The sequence below is a fragment of the Staurois parvus genome, unplaced genomic scaffold, assembly GCF_062004578.1.
Source record: "Staurois parvus isolate SC_StPar_1 unplaced genomic scaffold, SC_StPar_1.0 ptg001220l, whole genome shotgun sequence".
In the NCBI taxonomy this organism is placed as follows: Eukaryota; Metazoa; Chordata; class Amphibia; order Anura; family Ranidae; genus Staurois; species Staurois parvus.
In genome coordinates this window covers 1,370,844-1,392,981 of record NW_028319016.1, presented here as the reverse complement: position 1 = coordinate 1,392,981, position 22,138 = coordinate 1,370,844, and the positions used below count along the sequence as shown (strand labels likewise).

Here is a 22,138-nt window from a genome sequence, read left to right as displayed (position 1 = left end):
ATAAAAGGTTTTGGAGGAATTTAGAGGAGGCTAAAAGCAATAGTGGGGACATTTTCAAGTTCAGAATACAGGAATGCAATTTTTAACTAGTGTTTAGTGTCACGTCAATGTAATATGCCATACATGGATATGAGGAAATGTCCTATGAAATTGGCAATCTTGATGCAAAATCAATCACAAATCTCCCTGCTCAGCCCCATTGATGACTATTACAACCATAAAATGTTCAGTGCCTAACATCAGCTATATGACCTCTGGAAAGCGTCTGCAGTCGGTTCTCCTTCTTCACCGCCATGGCGAGGTTAGAGGAGTAGGTGACTATGATGAACAATACAGTCAATGACGACAGAAACATTGTGTCTCCTGTTTGTGGTCAGAGCTGCCCTGTAGAGAATTTAAAAAAAAAAAGAAAAATATGTTAACATTTTTTTAAATAAAGTGAGTTTGGCGGTTTATCCTTTTAAAATAGCTTCATTACTATCAAATATCAAAACATCATTAAAACCTGAGTCTAGCTTGGTTGTACATTTAAAACTTTTCTCCAGCACGTTATCAATAAAAAAAGAAGCTCACTAGGCCTCTTCTGGGTTGAATGACAACCAACATCACTCAACCCACTTCCTGTGAGCCCAGGGTGTCAAGGCTCTGCCCTCCCTCACAGAAGAATGCTGCAGAGGGCAGCACCACCGTTCTGCAGTTTTGGATCATCCTTCATCGGAGGAAGAAAAGGGCAAAGAGGACCTGTGATGCCATCAAACCTAGCCAAAGGCAGTTGGAGGAAAAGGGTGTATGTAGAATTACAGTACATGTATTACATCTATGTTACATGGGCACTACACTTTTACAAAACAGGAAGAGAGGGTACAACATGTTAGAATTAATAAAGTAGGGATCTGTTGAATTTGCACTCTGGGCTTTTATATTTTTGTGATCCATAGGGAGCAGTCAGGCTATGTTCCTTAACTGAAATTGTTATTGCTTCTGACAGCCACTTCTGAGCATGCTCCAGAAGAGTTAACGTTCAAGCTCCAGGCTAAGCTCTTTTTTAATACTTATCTTTTTTTCCCAAGGTCCTTAGGCTGGTCATTTGACATGCTGTGCCCTCTTCTTCTAACCCTCCCCTGTGGGATACTCCAAAACACTGAACAAGGGTTTGAGTGTAAGCCGTGTACCGGGCTGGGCTCCCCAGGATACAGTGAAGTCACGAATGAGGAAAGCAACCCCAACACCAGCTTTTGAAACAACAGAATTTTACTTAGATGTGGCAAATAAACACAACCACAAATGCTGGAAACATACAATAAATTTACATACACCCAGCCCAAAGGCTGAGACCCTTGTGCTGCACAGCACGGCGCCTCCTGATGGATGAAGGTAGAAAGTGAAGTAATTTACCTACTGGGGGGCACAACTAAGCTGCCACACCTTACCTGTTATTACCCTACAGAGCAGGAATCAGTGTATGGGTGTACGGTATGGGCTAGCCTGCGGTGCAGCACAACAGCTTACAATCTTACACAAATCTACAGTATTCCCCCTCCCATAACTGGTCCTGTAGCACGTGCCTGAGTATTCCTTCTGAGCAAAATGCCAGTCTGGCTTGAATTTGTGGGATTTTATCAGCTCCAATGTGAAATGTCACTTTAAGTTGTGGAGTCCTTCCAATGATCAGTAACAACACTTGTAGCCTGACACAAACAGAGACCCTAACTAACTATAGGCCTGGACTCAGTCTCAAGGCGCCAACACTGAAATGAGGTGCGTGCACGATCTTACTGACCCCGGTCTGTTTTGCATTTGCTGGTGACTCTGAACAGAACAAATGTCTCTCCAACAAGCAGCAATCTCATCAGCATTCCTCCTTTCTCTGAACAGGATCAGCGTCTTGAACACCATCAGCTTCACTTAGCTGCATTTCTGATTACGGAGGGATGTTCTCACACCTGGATGGCATCGGATTCTCAGCTCACACACAGCCCCATTCTCCAAAGCATGGCTGCTGTCTCCTCTTCCTGTTCACTCAACTCCTGTGTGTAAACCCCACCTCTTCATGAATATAGAAGTATCTATGCAGTCTGAGGCTGTGTTAGAAAAACAGTGACATCTTGTGGCAAAATCGCAGAATGTCAGTCAAAACATTTGATTTACTCCAAACAGTGTTCAAACAATGAGAGCTGTTTCCCCATCTTACATGAGGACACTAACCCCTTAACAGCAGCTTCTTAACACAGTATTCCAAGTGTTAGGGCAGGAAGTGGACACCATTTGCAATGTCCCAGGCCACGCAAGTCTTAAACTGAGTGTGTCAAGGGTTAATAATGTAGTAGCAACTTTGGAAACTTCAGGTAAAACTCCGGACACGAACTTGAGGAAAACAAGCTTTATTAATCAGCTGGGACCTAGCCAGACTTGTGTCCGCAAGCTAAGTGCCTTGAAAAGCATCTCACAGGGTATACGTATCAGCAATTATGTAACAATGCATATATTTCTTATTTCGCTGTCTGTACATTCAGAAGACTTTCTAAACAGTGCAGAATATGGCCTTGCTAGATAAATTATCTTCAGATAAAAATAAGAGTACCAGCTACAGACTGGAACACATTATTCCACAGAAAATAAGGGAGGGGGTGTCAGGGATCCGGGTATGACCAGAAATGTGTGGACTGACACAAGGAAGTAACAGGCTTCAGGCCGGCCTTATGGTTCTGTTAACAACCGTCTGGTGGTACCTCTAGGAGTCCTCAGGACAGGATTCCCCAGGGCGCGGAGTCTACGTCCCAGTCTGCTTATTCACCAGGGCCCCTGATGGTGGGGATGGACTTGGAGCAGCCAGGAACCAGGTCGCGGCCCCTGAGTACACCTGCTCGTGGTAGAGGGTACCTCCAGAGGTATATGCAGGTAGAGAGCCTGATGTGAAGAGGCAGAAGGTGTGAGCCGGGATGCCCGGATCCGTGCAGGATGGATGGATGGCAGAGTAATTAGCGTGGTCAGACAGGCCAGATCGGTAACAGCGGGTCAGCGTGGTACTAGGCAGTAGGCAGAAGAGTAGTCAGGTCACTCGCCGGGGTCGGTAACAGGAGTTCAGATCAGATTAGGGATGTCCAGGAGAGTAGTCAAACAAGCCAGGGATCAAGCAGGAGAAGTCAGCAGAGGTCAGGATCAGGCAGGGTCGGCAACAAATCAGATAGTCAGAAGAACAGGAACACAGGATACACAGTACAGGGGCTCATGGGGAACAACACCAAGGCACTGATCACAGGCCTGGTCCTGCTTAAATACACCTCCTGCAATCAGCCACAGGTGATGGCCTGATTGCAGGAGTGAGATTCTGGCTGCTGAGAGCACCCGCTGGCCAGCCTTGGTACTGCAGCCCACAAGGCAGGTGAGTCCCGCCAACATTGGTGAGTCAATTCCTAACAGTACCCCCCCCTCAAGGAGCAGCCTCAGGACGCTCCAAACAGTCCTTAATAAAAAAAAATGTTCCACCGCCTGGGTCAGGTAACTGGCTGGATATCCCACTGCCAGAGTCAAGCGACTGGCTGGACACAGGATTTCCAGAAGCAGGCTGGGCATCAGGAGCTGGCACGCCAGGCTGGGCAGCGGACAGAGGCACGTCAGGCTGGGCAGCGGGCACCGGGACGTCAGGCTGGGCAGCGGGCACCGGGACGTCAGGCTGGGCAGCGGGCACCGGGACATCAGGCTGGGCAGCGGGCACCGAGTCATCTGGCAGAACAGCGGGCACGGGGTCACCAAGCTCGACAGCAGACACCGAGTCATCTGGCATGACAGCGGGCACAGAGTCGTCTGGCAGAACCGCGGGCACTGAGTCCTCAGGCTGGACTGCGGGCACCGGGGCGTCAGGCTGGACCGCGGGCACCGGGGCGTCAGGCTGGACCGCGGGCAACGGGGCATCAGGCTGGACCGCGTCATCAGGCTGGACCGCGTCATCAGGCTGGACCGGGCCATCAGGCTGGACCGGGCCATCAGGCTGGATCGGGCCATCAGGCTGGATCGGGCCATCAGGCTGGGTAGCGGGCACCAGATAATCAGATGGGATAGGAACATCAGACGGGATAGGATCATCAGACGGGATAGCGTACACTGGGTCATCAGGCATCATGGCATCGGGCGGGACAACAGAAGGCAGGTTTTCAGACGGCAGGCTGACTGATTTGATTACTGGCAGAATGGTGCTGGTTGGAAAGAATTTTAGCTTCTTCTTAGGTTTAGTTACTGACGCACTGCAAGTAAATGCAGGTCTGTAAACAGAGGAAGCAGCTGAGGACAGAGAAGAGCTGGAGGATGGGACAGAGGAGGGAGCAGCCTCTACAGAGGACTTCTTTACAGAGTTAAAGGCAGGATAGGTGCAGCGAGTGGGAGCAGGGGACTGACATGTGGTAGCTAGCAGGGTATATTGGGCTGTCACTGGGGGTGCTGTCGGGAACTGGAGGAAGAGAGCTTTGAGCAGAGGAATAATTAGAAGCAGGAGGGGTTTGCTGCAAGCTGCCTGAGGCTGGGTGTAACAAATCTGACCAGGACTGTAGTATGGGTTGAACAAAGCTCAGCTTACACATAGCCTGTCTGTCCAAAGACTGCACTGTGTTTATACACTCCACTAGCACATGTGGTGAACATGCTGAATAACGCTCCCAGAAGCAATCTGGATCATCCTCCAACAACCATACCAGTGGTTCTATTTGATCCGTACTGAATGGTGGAAGAAAGTCATTCCTGCTTTCAGGGGTACTAGATGAAGCCAACTCAACACAAGCCTGAATCAATGGTTGCACCTCAGAGACCTCTGTGCCCTGATCTACTAGGGAATGAGCAACCCGTATGCACTCTAGCAGCTGTTCCCTGGTATACTCCTGCAGAGTCTGATAGGCATATTCTCTGTCATCTAAGACTAGCAAATACAAGTATATAACCTCCTCCGGATGCATCCTTCACAACAACAAGCCAAGATGGCTTCCCTGTACAGCCACTTCTGGTCAGGAATGTCCTTGGTGTAATGTCAGGGATCCGGGTATGACCAGAAATGTGTGGACTGACACAAGGAAATAACAGGCTTCAGGAATGATATAATAATAATATAATTTATTATTAGCCACCCAAATATACAAACACACAGTAAACACACCAACCTTCCACTAATACTAGTATGTGCAGGAACACAGGCGTAGTCAGGGCTGGAGAGGTGGAATGGTCAGGCCGGCCTTATGGTTCTGTTAACAACCGTCTGGTGGTACCTCTGGCAGTCCTCGGGACAGGATTCCCCAGGGTGCGGAGTCTAAGTCCCAGTCTGCTTATTCACCAGGGCCCCTGATAGTGGGGATGGACTTGGAGCAGACAGGAACCAGTTCGCGGCCCCTGAGTACACCTGCTCGTGGTAGAGGGTACCACCAGAGGTATATGCAGGTAGACAGCCTGATGTGAAGAGGCAGAAGGTGTGAGCAGGGATGGCTGGATCCGTGCAGGATGGATGGATGGCAGAGTAATTAGCATGGTCAGACGGGCCGGGTCGGTAACAGCGGGTCAGCGTGGTACTAGGCAGCAGGCAGAAGAGTAGTTGGGTCACTCGCCGGGGTCGGTAACAGGAGTTCAGATCAGATTAGGGATGTCCAGGAGAGTAGTCAAACAAGCCAGGGATCAAGCAGGAGAAGTCAGCAGAGGTCAGGATCAGGCAGGGTCAGCAACAAATCAGATAGTCAGAAGACCAGGAACACATGATACACAGCACAGGGGCTCATGGGGAACAACACCAAGGCACTGATCACAGGCCAGGTCCTGCTTAAATACACCTCGTGCAATCAGCCTCAGGTGATGGCCTGATTGCAGGAGTGAGATTTTATTATTATTATTATTATTAATATTATTGTTATTATACAGGATTTCTATAGCCAACAGTCTGCTCAGTGCTTTACAAAATAAAGGGCGACAATACAGCAACGATACTAGTTCAATACAAGAGGGTTAGGAGGGCCTGATCCTGGGAGCTTATAACCTAAGACGAAGGGGCTGGTGGTACAAAAGGTAATAACTGTGGACAGTGATTGGATTTGGGACTGAAAGGACAGATGGGAGTCTAGGATTACACCTAGTACCCTGGCATGAGGGGAGGTACTGATGGTTGTATTATTGATCTTGATGGAGAAGTCAGTGGAGGGGCACAGGCTGGAGGGAATAGTATGAGCTCAATTTTAGAAATATTGAGTCTGAGGAAGTGGAGTGACATCCATGCTGATATGTCAGTAGGTTAGTAATGTGAGAGACTGAAGGGGTGATGTGAGGAGTAGAAAGATAGATTTGTGTGTCATCAGCATAGAGATGGCCATGGAAGTTTATCAAGTGACCAAGAGAAGAGGTGTAGATGGTGTAGATGGAGGGGTCCAAGGACAAAACTTTAAGGGACCCCTACAGAAAGAGGAAGTGGAGAGGAGAAGATTTAGTAATAGGTAATGAAAGAATGCTGCGATAGATAGGAAGAGAGCAGAGCCTCAGAGGGCAAGAGAGTGGAGTTTTTTTTTTTGAGGAGGGGATGGTCAACAATATCAAAAGCTGCAGAGAGGTCGAGTAGTAAGAGTACGGAGTAGTGGCCATTGGTTTTAGCAGTTAGTAGATCATTAGTGAGTTTTAGTAGGGCAGTTTCAGTGGAGTGGAGTGAGCAAAAGCCAGACTGTAAAGGGTCAAGAAGGTTGTTGTCAGTGAGGTGGGAGCTCAGGCGGTTGTAGACTAAGCGTTCTAAAAGTTTAGAGGTAAACGGGACCAGGGAGATGGGTCTTAAGTTGTTCAGGTTGGTGGGGTCCAGGGAGGGTTTTTTAAGTATGAAAGTGATTTGTGCATGCTTTAGAGGGGTGAGGAGGGCGCCATTAGAGAGGGAGAGAGTGAAGATGTGAGTGAGGGAGCATAGGATGGAAGAAGAGGGTGACCGTAGTAGTTGTGAGGGAACAGGATCCAGGGGGCAGGTATTGAGACAGGCTTCTGAGAAAACTTTAGTGACTTCTTCGGTAGTAGCGAGGTCAAAAGAGGAAAGTGTTGAGAGAGGTTTAGTGCAAGGTAAGTTAAGTGGGATGGATGTCTGTGTAGTGGAAATGCCCCTACGAATTGTATCAATCTTGTTTTTGAAATGATGTGCAATCTCGTAAGCAGTGAGTGAGGTACTGGGTGGAGGTGGAGAAAGTAGAGAGTTAAAAGTAGAGAAGAGACGACAAATACTGGATGACAAGCTATTGATGAGAGTGACAAAGTAGGCTTGTTTGGCAGCATGGAGGGAGGAATTGTATGTTAAGAAAGTAGATTTATATCTGGTGAATGCTTGCTGAGATTTGGTTTTACGCCACAATCACTCCAGTGCACGACTATATCGCTTAAGATTTCTGGTGTCGTCAGTCTGCCACGGTTGCAATGGTCGGGGCCTGATGCTTCATGTAGTTAAGAGGAGCAAGTGAGTCTAGTGTGGATGAAAGCGAACTGTTGTAGACAGCAGTGGCCAGGGCAGGACAGGGGAGAGATTCTGTCAGAGGCGGTCAGTTGCAGAGTGGAAAAGAGAAGGGTTAAATTTGTGAAGGTTTCTGTGTTCCCTGCTTGAAGAGATAAGTGTTTGAAGACAAGAACACAGTGAAGGTGATGAGATTGTGATCAGAGAGAGAAAAGGGGGTGTTTGTGAGGTTGTCAGGAGTGCAAAGATGGGAGAAAACAAGGTCTAATGTATTCCCATCAGAGTGAGTGGAGGACTGTATATATTGTGCTAATGCAAAAGATTAATATTATACAGTATTTATAAAGCGCCAACAGTTCGCTCAGCGCTGTACATTACAATGGGAGACAATACATGAGACAGTACAATAACAATACAGTGCAATGCACGAGGGGTTCGAGGGCCCTGCTCCTTGGAGCTTACAATCTAGGAGGGAGGGGATAGTGGTACGGAAAGAAAAGCTGTGGGGGATGGAGTGGTGGGAAGAGTGGAGGAGATCGGCAGTTAGCAGAGGGTGGGTTGGCTTCCCTGAAGAGGTGGATTTTTAGGGTGCGCCTAAGGGAGAGGAGAGTGGGTGACAGTCTGATGGATTGGGGTAGGGAGTTCCAGAGGATGGGTGATGCCCTGGAGAAGTCCTGGAGGCGGGTATGGGAGGAGGAGATCAGGGAACTAGAGAGAAGGAGATCTTGTGAAGAGCGGAGAGTGCGTTTTGGGTGGTATTTGGATATTAGGTCGGTGATGTAGTTTGGGGTAGAATTATGGACAGCTTTGTACGTCAGTGTTATGAGGTTAGGTTGAAGAGTTGGGATGTAGCTGGGTTGTTCATATTAATGGGGATGTTAAAATCTCCAAGAATGATAGTGGGTAGTTCAGAGGAGAGAAAGTAGGGTAGCCAGGCAGAGAAGTCATCAAGAAAGTGGGACACCGGTCCAGGAGGCCGGTAGATCACTACAATCCTCAGAAAATGGGAGAAAACAGCCGAATGCAGTGAGTCTCGAAAGAAGAGAAGGATAGAGAGGGAGGGTTAGGGAGGACTTGAAAGGTGCTCAGTGGGGATAGAAGCAAACCAGCTCCACCTCCTTTCCAACCACTGGGTCTGGGCGAGTGAGTCCAGAGAAGGCCTCCATAGGAAAGTGCTGCGGGAGAAGCAGAATCTACTGCTTGAAGCCAGGTTTCTGTAATTGCTAGTAGGTTAAGGGAGCCAAAAAGGTCATGGACAGAGGTGAGCTTATTACAGACAGAGCGGGCATTACAGAGGGTGGTTTTTAGGAGCACAAGGATGAAAAAGGGAGGGTGGTTTTTAGGAGCACAAGGATAGAGATTAAATTGAGGAGATTGCAGCTATTCCTGGAGAAAGGAGGGTGTCTGGTGTGGGGGTGAGATACTGGAGGACCAGGGTTTGTGGAGATATCCCCAGAGGTTAGGAGAAGAAGGAGGGTGAGGAAAGTAAGGTGGGAGCAGGATGTATATGAGTGCACATGCCTTCCTGTCCTGGTGTTTGGTTCAGCAGGTGAGTAAAGTATCAGCAGGAGGTGATGAAAGCAGTAGTAGGGAGATGGTAGAGGTGAGGGTGATATGTATAAGCTTTGGGGTGGAGCAGAGGGGTAAAAAGTTGAGATTTTGAGAACAGAGGATAGTAATATGAAAAGGAGGAGTAGAGGGGCATATTAAAAGGTACATGGAGTGGCAATCAAACTTGTAGGAGATGTTTCCCAGGGTGTTTGCTTGCAGTCCGTCCAGCATGCAGTAGAGTTCTTTGTTGTATCTTCCTGCTGCTTGAGTTATCCTGCTTTAGTTACACTTATTGCACATCTGCCTATTCCCAATATAATGGCGGAACACAGAAACCTCCTTGAAAAGGAGATAATGGTTGAGTAGGTGCTATTGACTATTAAACAAGCCCCATCTGGAAAAGCACCAGGCCCTGATGGGTTCACATCCCTATATTATAAAAAGTTTGCTTCCCTTTCAGCTGTACCCCTACATCAATGTTTTAATGCCATACGACGTGGAGACCCTACAGACTCCAATAAAGCATATATACGTAACTCAATATCAAAGCCTCATAAGGACCTCAGCAATGTGGCTAATCACCGGCCAATTTCTCTAATTAACACTATTCACACAAATTTTGGCAAATAGGTTATTGACTTTCTTGGCTCATTATACTGTATTTGTCACAGTCAGGTGGGTTTTCTTCCCAACCGACAAGCAGCAGATCAGCACGACATGTAACAGATTTGATTACGCTATTACAGTCCACTGGGATGGGGGTAACTCTAGATGAGGGATGCTATTGTTGCTCGATATTCGCAAGTCATTTGACTCACTCTTTTGGTCTTACCTCTTTCGGGTGTTGGAAAGGTGGAATTTTGGACCTAAATTCCTGGCCTCCCTTCGCTCACTTTATAGTACACCTAAGGCGCAAATAACATTGCAAGGCCATAGATCAGAACCATTTCCCATCCACTCTGGCACTGTCCCCTGTCACCCCCTCTTATTTATAATTGCTATAGAAACCCTGGCAATTGCCATCTGCATGATCCTGATATCCTGGGGATAGAGAGCGGGGGCAGAAGTCATAAATGTGCATTATTTGCCGACAACCTCTTGTTATTTATCACCTCCCCACACACATCACTGCCGAATTTGTTTACCCTTCTAGATCATTTTGAGAATATTTCAAACCTAGGGGTCAATCAAGATAAGTCGGAGGAGTTGAACATAACCTTAGCTGATTCAATTTTACGTAGCATTCAGTCACAGTATCCCTTTCAATGCTTCCATATTTGGGTATACAATTGACTTCTAGCATCTCCTCAGTTTACAAGGTGAACTACCCAGCCCTGTTCGGGATGAGGATGTAGAAACATGGTCAGATGCGAGCTTGTCATGGATGGGGAGGGTTGCTTCCATCAAGCTGATGGTTCTATCTAGACTGTTATATTAATTTAGGAGGCTACCCATCCCAGTTCCATTGGCAACAATCCAGCAGTTTCAAGGAAACATTTTCTGTTATATCTGGTGCCCTAAGGTTAACAGGCTGGCCCAAGCCATGATGTATTCCCTAAAGGAGGTGGGTGGTCTGGCTGTTCCAGATTTTTGAAAATATGTCACAGCACAGCTCTCACAGTTATGTCAACTGCATCACAGGGGATATCAGCCTTACTGGGTGTCCACCAAAGTCCAAGCCTGTGCACCGCTTCTCATGGACCTGGTGTTATGGCTTCCATTGCAAGGCAATTTTATGCCCTACCCTCTCCCACTCCCACAGTCTGTGGGACCTGAACTGCAAACGATGGCCTTTGTGTTCTCCACACATGCCAGTGGGCCCCCTTCTTAATAATCCTTTTTTCCCTCCTGGACTAAATCCAACTGACTTCAGAAGAACTTTACAGAATAGGAGACTTCCTAGATCGTAAGGGGATCTGACCGCCCTTGTATTTTCTGCACAGTCTGGAGATGCCCCCTTCTGAGAATTTCCACCTGCAGCAAATTTACCATTTCTCGCATACCTTACAGAAAAACAGTCCTGATCTGATCTTCCGCACTATGTTTGAAAACAGATGCACGAAGGGAACTCAATTGAAGGACTTCATCTCTATACTGTACAAATATTTCACCACCCCACCAGCCAAACTTTCTTATCAAGTCGCCTGGGAAAGAAATCTGGCTGTGTCTATTGATGAGGAGGATTGGTGGTCTTGGAACTCTCGTATTCACAGAGGCATCTTAAATGTTGCCCTTATAGAAGCGGCATACAAGGTACAGTATATGTGAGATGGTACATGGTTCCAGACCGCCTCTCTCGTATGTTCCCAGGTGCATCTGCCCTATGTTTTAGGGGCTGCGGCCAAACAGGCACAGTCTTACATTTATGGTGGACCTGCTCCAAAGTCCGTCGCTATTGGATGAGGATACATTCCCTCATATTCTAGGTCACCATGGTCGACATAACCAAAGATATTTGTATCACTTTGTTAAATAAGCCGGTTGACAATGTCCTCAGGTACACTCAAACCTTAATTTACTTTATGACTTTGGCATCAAAAATCGCCATCACCACAGCTTGGAAAAGCCCAGTTATTGATATCGCTTTGATGAAACGTAAGCTCACTTGGATTATGCTTAATGAAAAACTGGTGAATGTATTGCGGGACAGGCAACCCCTATTTGGCAGATTATGGATTCCATGGCTCACTTACAGGTCCTGGGAGGTCAGGGTTGAGTACAGGGTTGAGGTGAGCTGGACTTCGGTTGGACTGGTTCTTCTACTCTTCTCTCGCCTCTGATTTCATTTTCTCTCTTTCCCCTCCTTTCTTTGTCTGGTCCTTTGCCTCTACCCTTTGTCTCCTTTCCCTTATTTTTTTATTCCCCCCCCCCTTTTTTTTTGCTTCTTTTTCTCCCTTATCAATGTTTTCTTTTTTTTTTTTCTTTCCTATTTTCTCTTTTTTTCTTTGTGCTCTGAATATATGTGAGTTGGTTGAATCGGGGGGGCTCATTGCTTTGGACATTGACCCCCCCCCATCTCAATACCGAGACATCTTTTGTTACTCACCAGATATGACATTGTGTTATGGTGTTATTGGACTTTGTTTATTTCTATGTCTGATGTTGCTGATGCTTCGATCTCTGTAGACCCTCTGGGAGGGAGGACCTCAATTATTTTATTGTCCTGGTCCAACCCTGAAGGACCCTGGTGGACCAGTGGTCTTGTGAGAATCGGAGGGATTGATCAACCATTCGCTCTATTTTGTCTACTGCCTCCACACAGTGGCTGCACATAAGTTGACAACCAGATATTATCAGTTGAATACTCTTTATTCTGTATTCTTGGAGAGAAAATTATTGCTGCAATTTTCTACCCACTTCAAGGTTCACCCACTGAAGGGGGATAGACACGTGTATCCGGCTAACAGTAAATGCCTTTCCTTCTATATATGAATCTCAATATTTTTGAGGATGATACAATCAAACCGTTGTAATGTCTTGTTCCTCCTTTATTTTTGTAACAAAAAAAATGTGCAATAAAAACGATTGAAACAAAAAATAAGAACACCACAGAGTGCACCGTATAGCTCAGGCAAACACCTCTTAAACCCTTCACGATGAAGGTAAAACAAATCTTAAAGGGTAACTCAACTTTTGTGGGTAAAAAAAGTAAAAAAATAATACAGTGTATACAATTTCTACACAAGGCCTTTTGTAATTGAATGTTATGAAAAATGATCTTTCCTTTTCAACCTGCAGTGTTGTGATTTTTTGTAAAATGCAATATGGCAAACTGGAGGCATTTCGTACACAGATGGAGTACAGAATGCCCCACAGAAATGTCATTTCCTGCTTGTGTGATTGGCTGCCTGATTTTCCCAGAAGTCTGCACTAAGTTACAAGTCAGATTTTGGGCATCCTCTGCAACAAAAATGTCAACTTTGGTGAGGTACTCCCAAAGGGAAATCATGTCTAAAGGGATGCAGACCCTGCCACTTTCCTCATTAGAACCCTGCAAGTGCAGCAATTCACTGAAAAATATATCACTCGCATTCACATTCACTTTGCACATGGACACAAATAAACAGCTATGCCTTCAGAATAACAAAAATGTAGGAATCTGCAGCAAAGGTTGTAAAATCCCTGCAATGTATAGAACGTGCATAGATCACCCAGAGGGGAATGCTTTTTTCTCAACAAAAGTGAAGCTACTCTTTATACCTGACATCAATTTTGCACTTTTGGTATGTGTTAGTAAAACTGTGCATATCATCACTAAAGCTAAGGGGTCTATGTGAAAATGTTTGTTGTGTGGATGCAGCAAACATCCGCACATTTAGAACAAACTCACTTTACAGGCGTAACTCGGTTTACAAATTTAATGTGTTCTCCGGGGCGTTTCGTATTGTGAAAAGTTTGTAAAATGAAACGCAGTTTCCCATAGAAATGTATTGAAAAGCAATTAATCAGTTTATATTGCAAAAAAAATTTGTAACCCGAGCAGGGGCGGACTGACAACTCATGGGGCCCCCGGGCAATAGGGGATTATGGGGCCCCTGTGTCCTTGCCCAAACTCACAAAAGCCTATGAAAAAGGTATCAGGGGCATCTCATGGGGTCCCCTAATGACCCCGGGCCCTCGGGCAGTGCCCGAGTTTCCAAATGGTCAGTCCGCCCCTGAACCCGAGGCATTATTTTCAAAGGATTTTCATTCATAAACTGAAAATGATGTTAACCGAGGCGTTTGTAAACCGAGGTATGCCTGTATTGTGTTTAATATATGTAGTTCCTACATCATCATCGCCACCAAGTGGCTGAAATACATTTTTTATATTCCTTCCTAAATTACACCTACCCTGACCTTTGACCATAACAGCTCATATACAGTTGCAGATAGTGGCGTTTTAGCACCCCCAACCGGCCACCCCTAAGTTACAAAAGCAGTGAAGGTGTGTCCATATGCTGCAGTTGAAATGCTTTTTCGCCCATGGCAAAAATTACTGCATTCAACAGGCAGTACTAACGCCGAACATGGCCCACTCAAGCAAATGGTGATGCCCCACAAATGCATGCAATGCAAGTGATTATTGCACAGATGAATACTGCATATTGATGGATGAATACTGAATATTGCACGAACAGAGCTGCTGTTCCCAATTTGACATCCGTGTGGGTGCGGGCAGGGCTGCTGTTAGAATTTATGGGGCCCCAGCTGACAGGGCCAGGGCCTGAGCGTGACCACCCCTCCCACTAGCCTGCAGACAGAGTGTGTTATGGAGAAATAGGGCCTAGAAGTACACTGAAGAGATTTTGGAAGTAAAATACGTCCCCTTGAAGCCAGCAATGGTAACTCCCAGTAAGTGTTAGGGCCAGCAATAATAAACCCCTAGCACATTACTAAACCCCCAGCATGGTACAATAATAATCCTTCAGCACATTACTGAACCCCCAGCATGGTACAATAATAATCCTTCAGCACATTACTGAACCCCCAACATGGTACAATAATAATCCTTCAGCACATTAGTAAACCCCCAGCATGGTACAATAATAATCCTTCAGCACATTAGTAAACCCCCAGCATGGCACAATAATTAAACAACCAGCATGGCACAAAAAATATGTCCCAACATTGCACAATAATTAATCCCCAGCATTGCGCAACAATCAACCCTAGCATTGCACGATATTTAATTCCCAACACAGCACAGCTATTAACCCCCAGACCATTACATTGGTGGCCAGTGTGCTCATTACATTGGTGGTCAGTGGCAGCAGGCAGACAGGCGGGTGCGCAAACAGTGAGATCGATGCAAGTGCATAGTGCTGGTTTACAGCATTCCTGTTTTTGTCAGCTGTCACACTTTGGGGCAGGCGTAGGGGCGGGAGCACTGCCCACCCCTGAAAGCTAGTCTGCCCACACTTAATATGATTGGTGAGGAACCCAAGGAAGAATTGTGACAAAGTGCTAGTGGCTGCTGATGGGGGTACTGTGAGGGTTCTTGAAATTTTTTGAGGGTGCTTCAGCACACCTGTGCACCTCCCCCTGGCATCACCTATTCCCCAGGCCCTATTTGTTTAGCTGGCAGGCCAAGGGCAGAAATAGAACTATTTAATGATTTTCGGTCCTAGTCTCCCTGGCAGATTGATATAGAAGAGGTCAGGACTTTAATTTCATTAAGGGAACTGAATATTACTCAGTCAGTAAATAGTCCCCTTTCTGTCCTTGGCCCCTGCTGAATAAAATGGAGCCCAAGAAAGGTTTTTTTTTATTGCTAAAAGCAGTTCCCAGAAGTTGGGAGTCCCCTCTCTACCTCCAGGCCGGGCTTCCCTGCTGAGTTGGCTGGTCCAGGCCTGGTACTGGAGAGCTGGTGCTACCCCATGTCGACAGCCATGGGTGCAGGTGTCATTGAACGCAGACCGAGTGAGTTCAAGGACCAACAAACACACTTGCATTGCTATCAAATCATGAGCAGTGGATGCACAGCTGCTGCATCCCAATAGACATCAAAGGGACTCCCTGCTGAATTGGCTGGGCCACGCCTGGTACTGGAGAGCTGGTGCTACCCCATGTCCACAGCCCTGGGTGCAGGTGTGTGTCGTTGAATGCAGACCGAGTGAGTTCAGGGACCAACACACACTTGCATAGCTATCAAATCATGAGCAGCGGCTTCATCCCAATAGTCATCAAAGGGATTGCCCACGCACGGCTCCATGGAACACCTGTGCATCCTATGCAGGCAAAAACGGCCCTTCGCGTGGGTGTACGCTTAAGTACGCCCATGTGAACAAGGCCAAAGAGTACAGGGGCGGGCTGTACACAGACCACAGGTTATCAGCGATCATGAGATTAAAAGCCGGTCCTCCAGAATCCCAATCATTAGTAGGAGACCCAGAGCTGTTGGTGACAGCTCAGTCTACATGCTGGGAGTGTGCTGTGCAGCTTGCTCTCAGCACAAACACAGGCAAAGCCTATAGAGCCCCACTGAAAAAGACTCACTACAGTGAAGCTGCATATGTGTGTGCATGGTGGGAAGGAGATAATGAATAAGATATAATTACACTTACAAAATGAAGGCTCGATCAGGATGGAACCAGGAGTAAGTTCTCCCAAGGAAACTAGGTCACGTCTGCAGTCGCTGGATTCGCTCTGGTCAGGTAGAACGAGAGATGAGAGCAAAGGTGGAAATTTGTGGAGTGGACGAGGAGTCACACCATGGAAGAAGGCACTACAACTCGTCCCAAAACAGGGACAGAAAATGAGGGCAGAGATTTGACCTTGGGAGGACCTCCATGTACGTGTTTCAGTGCCGCTCCCCTTCCCCAGGTGTGCTACCTGTGGTATTTGGTGAGCTCCGTTTTGTTTTCTACCTGTCCAGCCCAGGGTCATAAATGGCCTTCACTGTGCCGAGTCTCACATACCGACACTCCCTTTTTCTCAGATTCACTGTAACAAAGAATGCATCAAACAATATGAATCTTAAAGCAGAACTAAAGACCAAACTTTTTTTTTTTCCTTTTGGATACCAATAAAAAAGACACATACAGGCGTGCCTCAGTTTACGAATGCCTCGGCTAACGTAATTTTCGGTTTACGAATGAAAATCCATTGAAAATAATGCCTCGGTTTACAAATTTTGTTTCACAATATGAACGGATTAAGTGGTTTTCAATGCATTTACAAAATTATTTTTAATCATGTCCCTGTACAGTATTTATGCCTTTAAAGTGCACTTAATAAAGAGTTTTGAATAGATAAAATACTTTTTTTTACTTTTTTCTGACCTCCGGAACGGATTAATTGGTTTTCAATGCATTTATGAATTTTTTTCGCAGTACGAACAGATTAATTAGTTTTCAGTGCATTTACAAATTATTTTTTAATCATGTCCCTGTACAGTATTTATGCCTTTAAAGTGCACTTTATAAAGAGTTTTGAACAGATAAAATACTTTTTTTTTTACTTTTTTCTGACCTCCAGAATGGATTAATTGGCTTTCATTGCATTCCACGTTTCGGTTTCCAAATTTTTCACAATACTAAAAGAACGTATTAAATTCATAAATCGAGGTTTGCCTGTAGAGAGAATAAGTCTCCCTCATGGAAGCAGACAGCGGTGCAGGGAAGCATACTGGTTATTACACCACTGTTCCCCACAGGTCCTCCTCTTTTGTCTGTCCCAGGCTCTTGCATGTGATATACCCTGGGATGGAGGAGAGGAGGGCCAGCAGTGATCAAGGGGAAAAGACATGTTACAACAGTAGCTTCCCTGTGCTGCTCTATATCAGTTTAATTGTTGTTATATCTACAGCTCACTGATCAGATCCAATGATCCGTGAGCTGTAGATCTGAAAATTCTTTTCAGGGGTTCCCCGAGATCTCAAACTTTTCGCCAAGGGTACCTCCACGGTAAAAAGGTTGAGAAACACTGCTTTAACCCTCTCTATCTGCACTCAATGTACAGCCTAGGCTGATAATGTAGCGCATCCTTTGGGCCTTGATGCCAAGAGGCCCCATATTTGCGTACCATTTGTAAACAAACATGTGCTGAGAGCACGCGCCATGATAGGCACTCCCAGCACATGTGTCGGTGTCCCACAGAAAGGTCCCGATCTCTCCTTGCAATTGGGACCTTTCCAATCATGTGACTGCCGTGACAGCCAATCATGGCAATCACATGACTAAACCTCGTCCCACAACAATGTAACCACTTGGTAACCGTGCTATAGCCGAATGATGGCTACAGCGCAGTTACCCAGTTCTGATAGGGTGTCATAGGATGTCCTCCCAGAACGCGCCCTCCCATGCTCCCCCAGGGGCGCCCACCCGGTGATCTCCGGGATCGCTGTGTCCTACAGACACAGCTGATCACATGATGAGGTAAAAGTCCAATCACAGAGGCCTTTTACCATGTGACCAGCTGTGTCCAATGACACAGCAGATCACCAAGTAAATACAGTTGCTGGTTATCGGCAGCACTTTCTTTATGCTGTCACAGTGTGAGGAAAGTACTGCGGATAACAGGGAGCTGTCACACAGGAGATCGGCACTGATCGTGAAGACACTGATAATCAGTGCCCTGCAGTGAGTGCCCAGCAGTGCCACCCACCAATGCCCATCAGTACATCCCACCAGTGCCCCATCAGTGCCCAGCAGTGCCATCCATCAGTGCCCCCCAGCAGTGCTGCCCAGCAGTTGTGTCCCTCAGTGCCCATCATTGCCACCCAGCAGTGCCACCAGTCAGTGCCATCAGTCAGTGCTGCCAGTCAGGGCTCTCAGTCAGTGACGTCAGTCAGCACCCGTCAGTGTTGCCCATTAGTGCTGCCTATCAGTGACCATCATTGCTGCATATCAGTGCAGCATCATCAGTGCCTCCTCATCAATGCCCACCAGTCCCGGCTCATCAGTGCCACCTCATCAGTGCAGCCTATCAGTGCTGCCTCTCTGTGCCACCTTATCAGTGCCCATCAGTGCTGCCTATGAGTGCCCATCAGTGCTGCCTATCAGTGCAGCCTCATCAACGCACATCAGTGAAAGAGAAAAATTACCGGCTTGCAAAATGTTATAATAGAAACAAAGAAAAACTTTTAATCTTCAAATTTTTTTGCTGTTTTTTTGTTTATAGCGCAAAAAATAAAACACTCAGCAGCGATTAAATACCACCAAAAGAAAACTCTATTTGTGTGAAAAAAAAAAGATACAAATTTCATATGGGTCCAGTGTTGCATGACCGCGCAATTGTCATTTAAAGTACGACAGCGCTGAAAGCTGAAAATTGGCCTGGGTAGGAAGGGGGTATAAGTGCCCAGTAGGCAAGTGGTTAATGGTCCGGGAAGCGCCAGCGTGAAGGGGTTAAATTCACTTAGGCCTCTTGCACATGGGAGTAAAAACTGCTGAGTTTTTTAATGATCTGAAATGAGATGCATTGCTGTCTATGGGACAATGCACACATCTGATTTTAGTGCAGTAATTTACTTGCATACGACTGTTTACTCATCTATAAGCATGTTTACGACAGTATAAATGAGTATATTTCAGTACTGGCAATAAAGAAGAATTTTACTCATCAACACGCCTACGCAGTTTTACTCACGTATACTCAACATTACTCAGGTCTTTACACAGTTTTTTTCACTTAGGGACTTCCTGTCATCAAGTTTCTGAGTATCAGTAAATTGACGCCCGTGCGCAAGGGGCCTTACTGTTGATTGACTCACTACCTCTGCATGCATCAACTACTCTTTTGGCAAAGTAATATGTTCTACGGTTAGTTTTGAACTTTTCACCTGCTAGTTAGAGTCCATGTCCCCGTGATCTTCATTATAAATTCAAATTGCCCTTCTGAACCATATTTACATCCTTCATGTATTTAAACATTTGTCATGTTGCCCCTTTTCCTTTCATTCCCGATATGTTTTATCCCTCAGACCTTTCACCATTTTTGTTGTGTGTCTCTAGACTTGTTCTATCGTCTCAGTATCTTTATGTAAGTGAGGTCTCTGGAGTTGGACACAGTATTCTCAATGAAGTCTAGGTAAAGATCTAAAGATCTCCTTCCACCTCCTGTTGACCCCTGTAGTGATAACTATAGATCTATACAGAGGAATCAGGTCCTCCTTCCTCCTGCTGGTGATCTCTCTTGTGATAACCAAGGGTCTACATAGAGGAATCAGGACCTCCTTCATCCTGCTGGTGACCCCTCTAGATATATAAAGATCCATATAGAAGAATCAAGATCTCCTTACTCCTGCCGGTGACCCCTGTAGTGATAACTATATATCTATAAAGAGGAATCAGGACCTCCTTCCTCCTGCTGGTGACCTCTCTTGTGATAACCAAGGGTCTACATAGAGAAATCAGGACCTCCTTCATCCTGCTGGTGATCCCTCTAGAGGTAAAGATCCATATAGAAGAATCAAGACCTCCATACTCCTGCTGGTGATCCCTCTAGTGATAACTAGAGATCTATATAGAGGAATCAGGACCTCCTTCCTCCTGCTGGTGATCCCTCTAGTGATAGCTAAAGATCTATATAGAGGAATCAGGCCCTCCTTCCGGGGATCCCTCTAGTGATATAAAGATCTGTATAGAGGAATCAGGACCTCCTTCCTCCTACTGGTGACCCCTCTAGTGATATAAAGATTTATATAGAGGAATCGGGACCTCCTTCCTCCTGCTGGTCACCCCTCTAGTGATATAAAGTTCTATATAGAGGAATCGGGACCACCTTCCTCCTGCCGGTGACACCACTAGTGACATAAAGATCTATATAGAAGAATCGGGGCTTTCTTCCTCCTGCTGCTGACCCCTCTAGTGACATAAAGATCTATATAGAGCAGGGGTGGGCAACTGTGGCCCTCCAGCTGTTGGTGAACTACAAGTCCCATCATGCATCTGTCTTTGGGAGTCATGCTTGTAACTGTCAGTTTTGCAGTGCCTCATGGGACTTGTAGTTCTACAACAGCTGGAGGGCCACAGTTGCCCACTCCTGATATAGAGGAATCAGGACCTCCTTCCTCCTGCTGGTGACCCCTCTAGTGATAGAAAGATCTAAATAAAGGAATCAGGACCTCTTTTCTCCTGCTGGTAACCCCTCTAGTGATTGAAAGATCTATATAGAGGTATCAGGACCTCCTTCCTCCTGCTGGTGACCCCTCTAGTGATAGAAAGATCTATATAGAGGAATCGGGACCTCCTTCCTCCTGCTGGTGACCCCTATAGTGATATAAAGATCTATATAGAGGTATCAGGACTACCTTCCTCCTTCTGGTGACCCCTCTAGTGACAAAGATCTATATAGAGGTATCAGGACTTCCTTCCTCCTTCTGGTGACCCCTCTAGTGACATAAAGATCTATATAGAGGAATCAGGACCTCCTTCCCCCTGCTGATGATCCCTCTAGTGATATAAAGATCTATATAGGGGAATCAGGACCTCCTTCCCCCTGCTGGTGACCCCTCTAGTGATAAAAAGATCTATATAGAGGTATCAGGACCTCCTGCTGGTGACCCCTCTAGTGATAGAAAGATCTATATAGAGGAATCAGGACCTCCTTCCTCCTGCTGGTGACCCCTCTAGTGATATAAAGATCTATATAGAGGAATCGGGACCTCCTTCCTCCTGCTGGTCACCCCTCTAGTGATATAAAGATCTATATAGAGGAATCAGGACCTCTTTTCTCCTGCTGGTAACCCCTCTAGTGATTGAAAGATCTATATAGAGGTATCAGGACCTCCTGCTGGTGACCCCTCTAGTGATTGAAAGATCTATATAGCGGTATCAGGACTTCCTTCCTCCTGCTGGTGACCCCTCTAGTGATAGAAAGATCTATATAGAGGAATCGGGACCTCTTTCCTCCTGCTGGTGACCCCTATAGTGATATAAAGATCTATATAGAGGTATCAGGACTTCCTTCCTCCTTCTGGTGACCCCTCTAGTGACAAAGATCTATATAGAGGTATCAGGACTTCCTTCCTTCTTCTGGTGACCCCTCTAGTGACATAAAGATCTATATAGGGGAATCAGGACCTCCTTCCCCCTGCTGGTGACCCCTCTAGTGATAAAAAGATCTATATAGAGGTATCAGGACCTCCGGCTGGTAACCCCTCTAGTGATAGAAAGATCTATATAGAGGAATCGGGACCTCCTTCCTCCTGCTGGTGACCCCTCTAGTGATATAAAGATCTATATAGAGGAATCGGGACCTCCTTCCTCCTGCTGGTCACCCCTCTAGTGATAGAAAGATCTATATAGAGGAATCAGGACCTCCTTCCTCCTGCTGGTCACCCCTCTAGTGATATAAAGATCTATATAGAGGAATCAGGACCTCTTTTCTCCTGCTGGTAACCCCTCTAGTGATTGAAAGATCTATATAGAGGTATCAGGACCTCCTGCTGGTGACCCCTCTAGTGATTGAAAGATCTATATAGCGGTATCAGGACCTCCTGCTGGTGACCCCTCTAGTGATAGAAAGATCTATATAGAGGAATCAGGACCTCCTTCCTCCTGCTGGTGACCCCTCTAGTGATATAAAGATCTATATAGAGGAATCGGGACCTCCTTCCTCCTGCTGGTCACCCCTCTAGTGATATAAAGATCTATATAGAGGAATCAGGACCTCTTTTCTCCTGCTGGTAACCCCTCTAGTGATTGAAAGATCTATATAGAGGTA

At 46.2% G+C, this 22,138-nt stretch overlaps 1 protein-coding gene across 2 annotated transcripts in view; it reads right to left on the bottom strand.

Annotated features, from left to right (window-relative positions):
- The window catches only part of AGR3 (anterior gradient 3, protein disulphide isomerase family member), a 64,438-nt gene that overhangs the window by 28,682 nt on the left and 13,618 nt on the right, over nucleotides 1-22,138 (bottom strand). The window contains exons 1-2 of one of the 2 annotated variants that reach the window (XM_089660246.1): nucleotides 16,036-16,325; nucleotides 253-384 (exon numbers count right to left, since the gene is read on the bottom strand). In XM_089660246.1, coding sequence (XP_089516372.1) covers nucleotides 253-355 — 103 coding nt within the window. In that variant the 5' untranslated portion in view covers nucleotides 356-384; nucleotides 16,036-16,325. Of the gene's footprint in view, nucleotides 1-252; nucleotides 385-16,035; nucleotides 16,326-22,138 lie in introns of those variants that run through there. The other variant, XM_089660247.1, reaches the window with a different exon arrangement.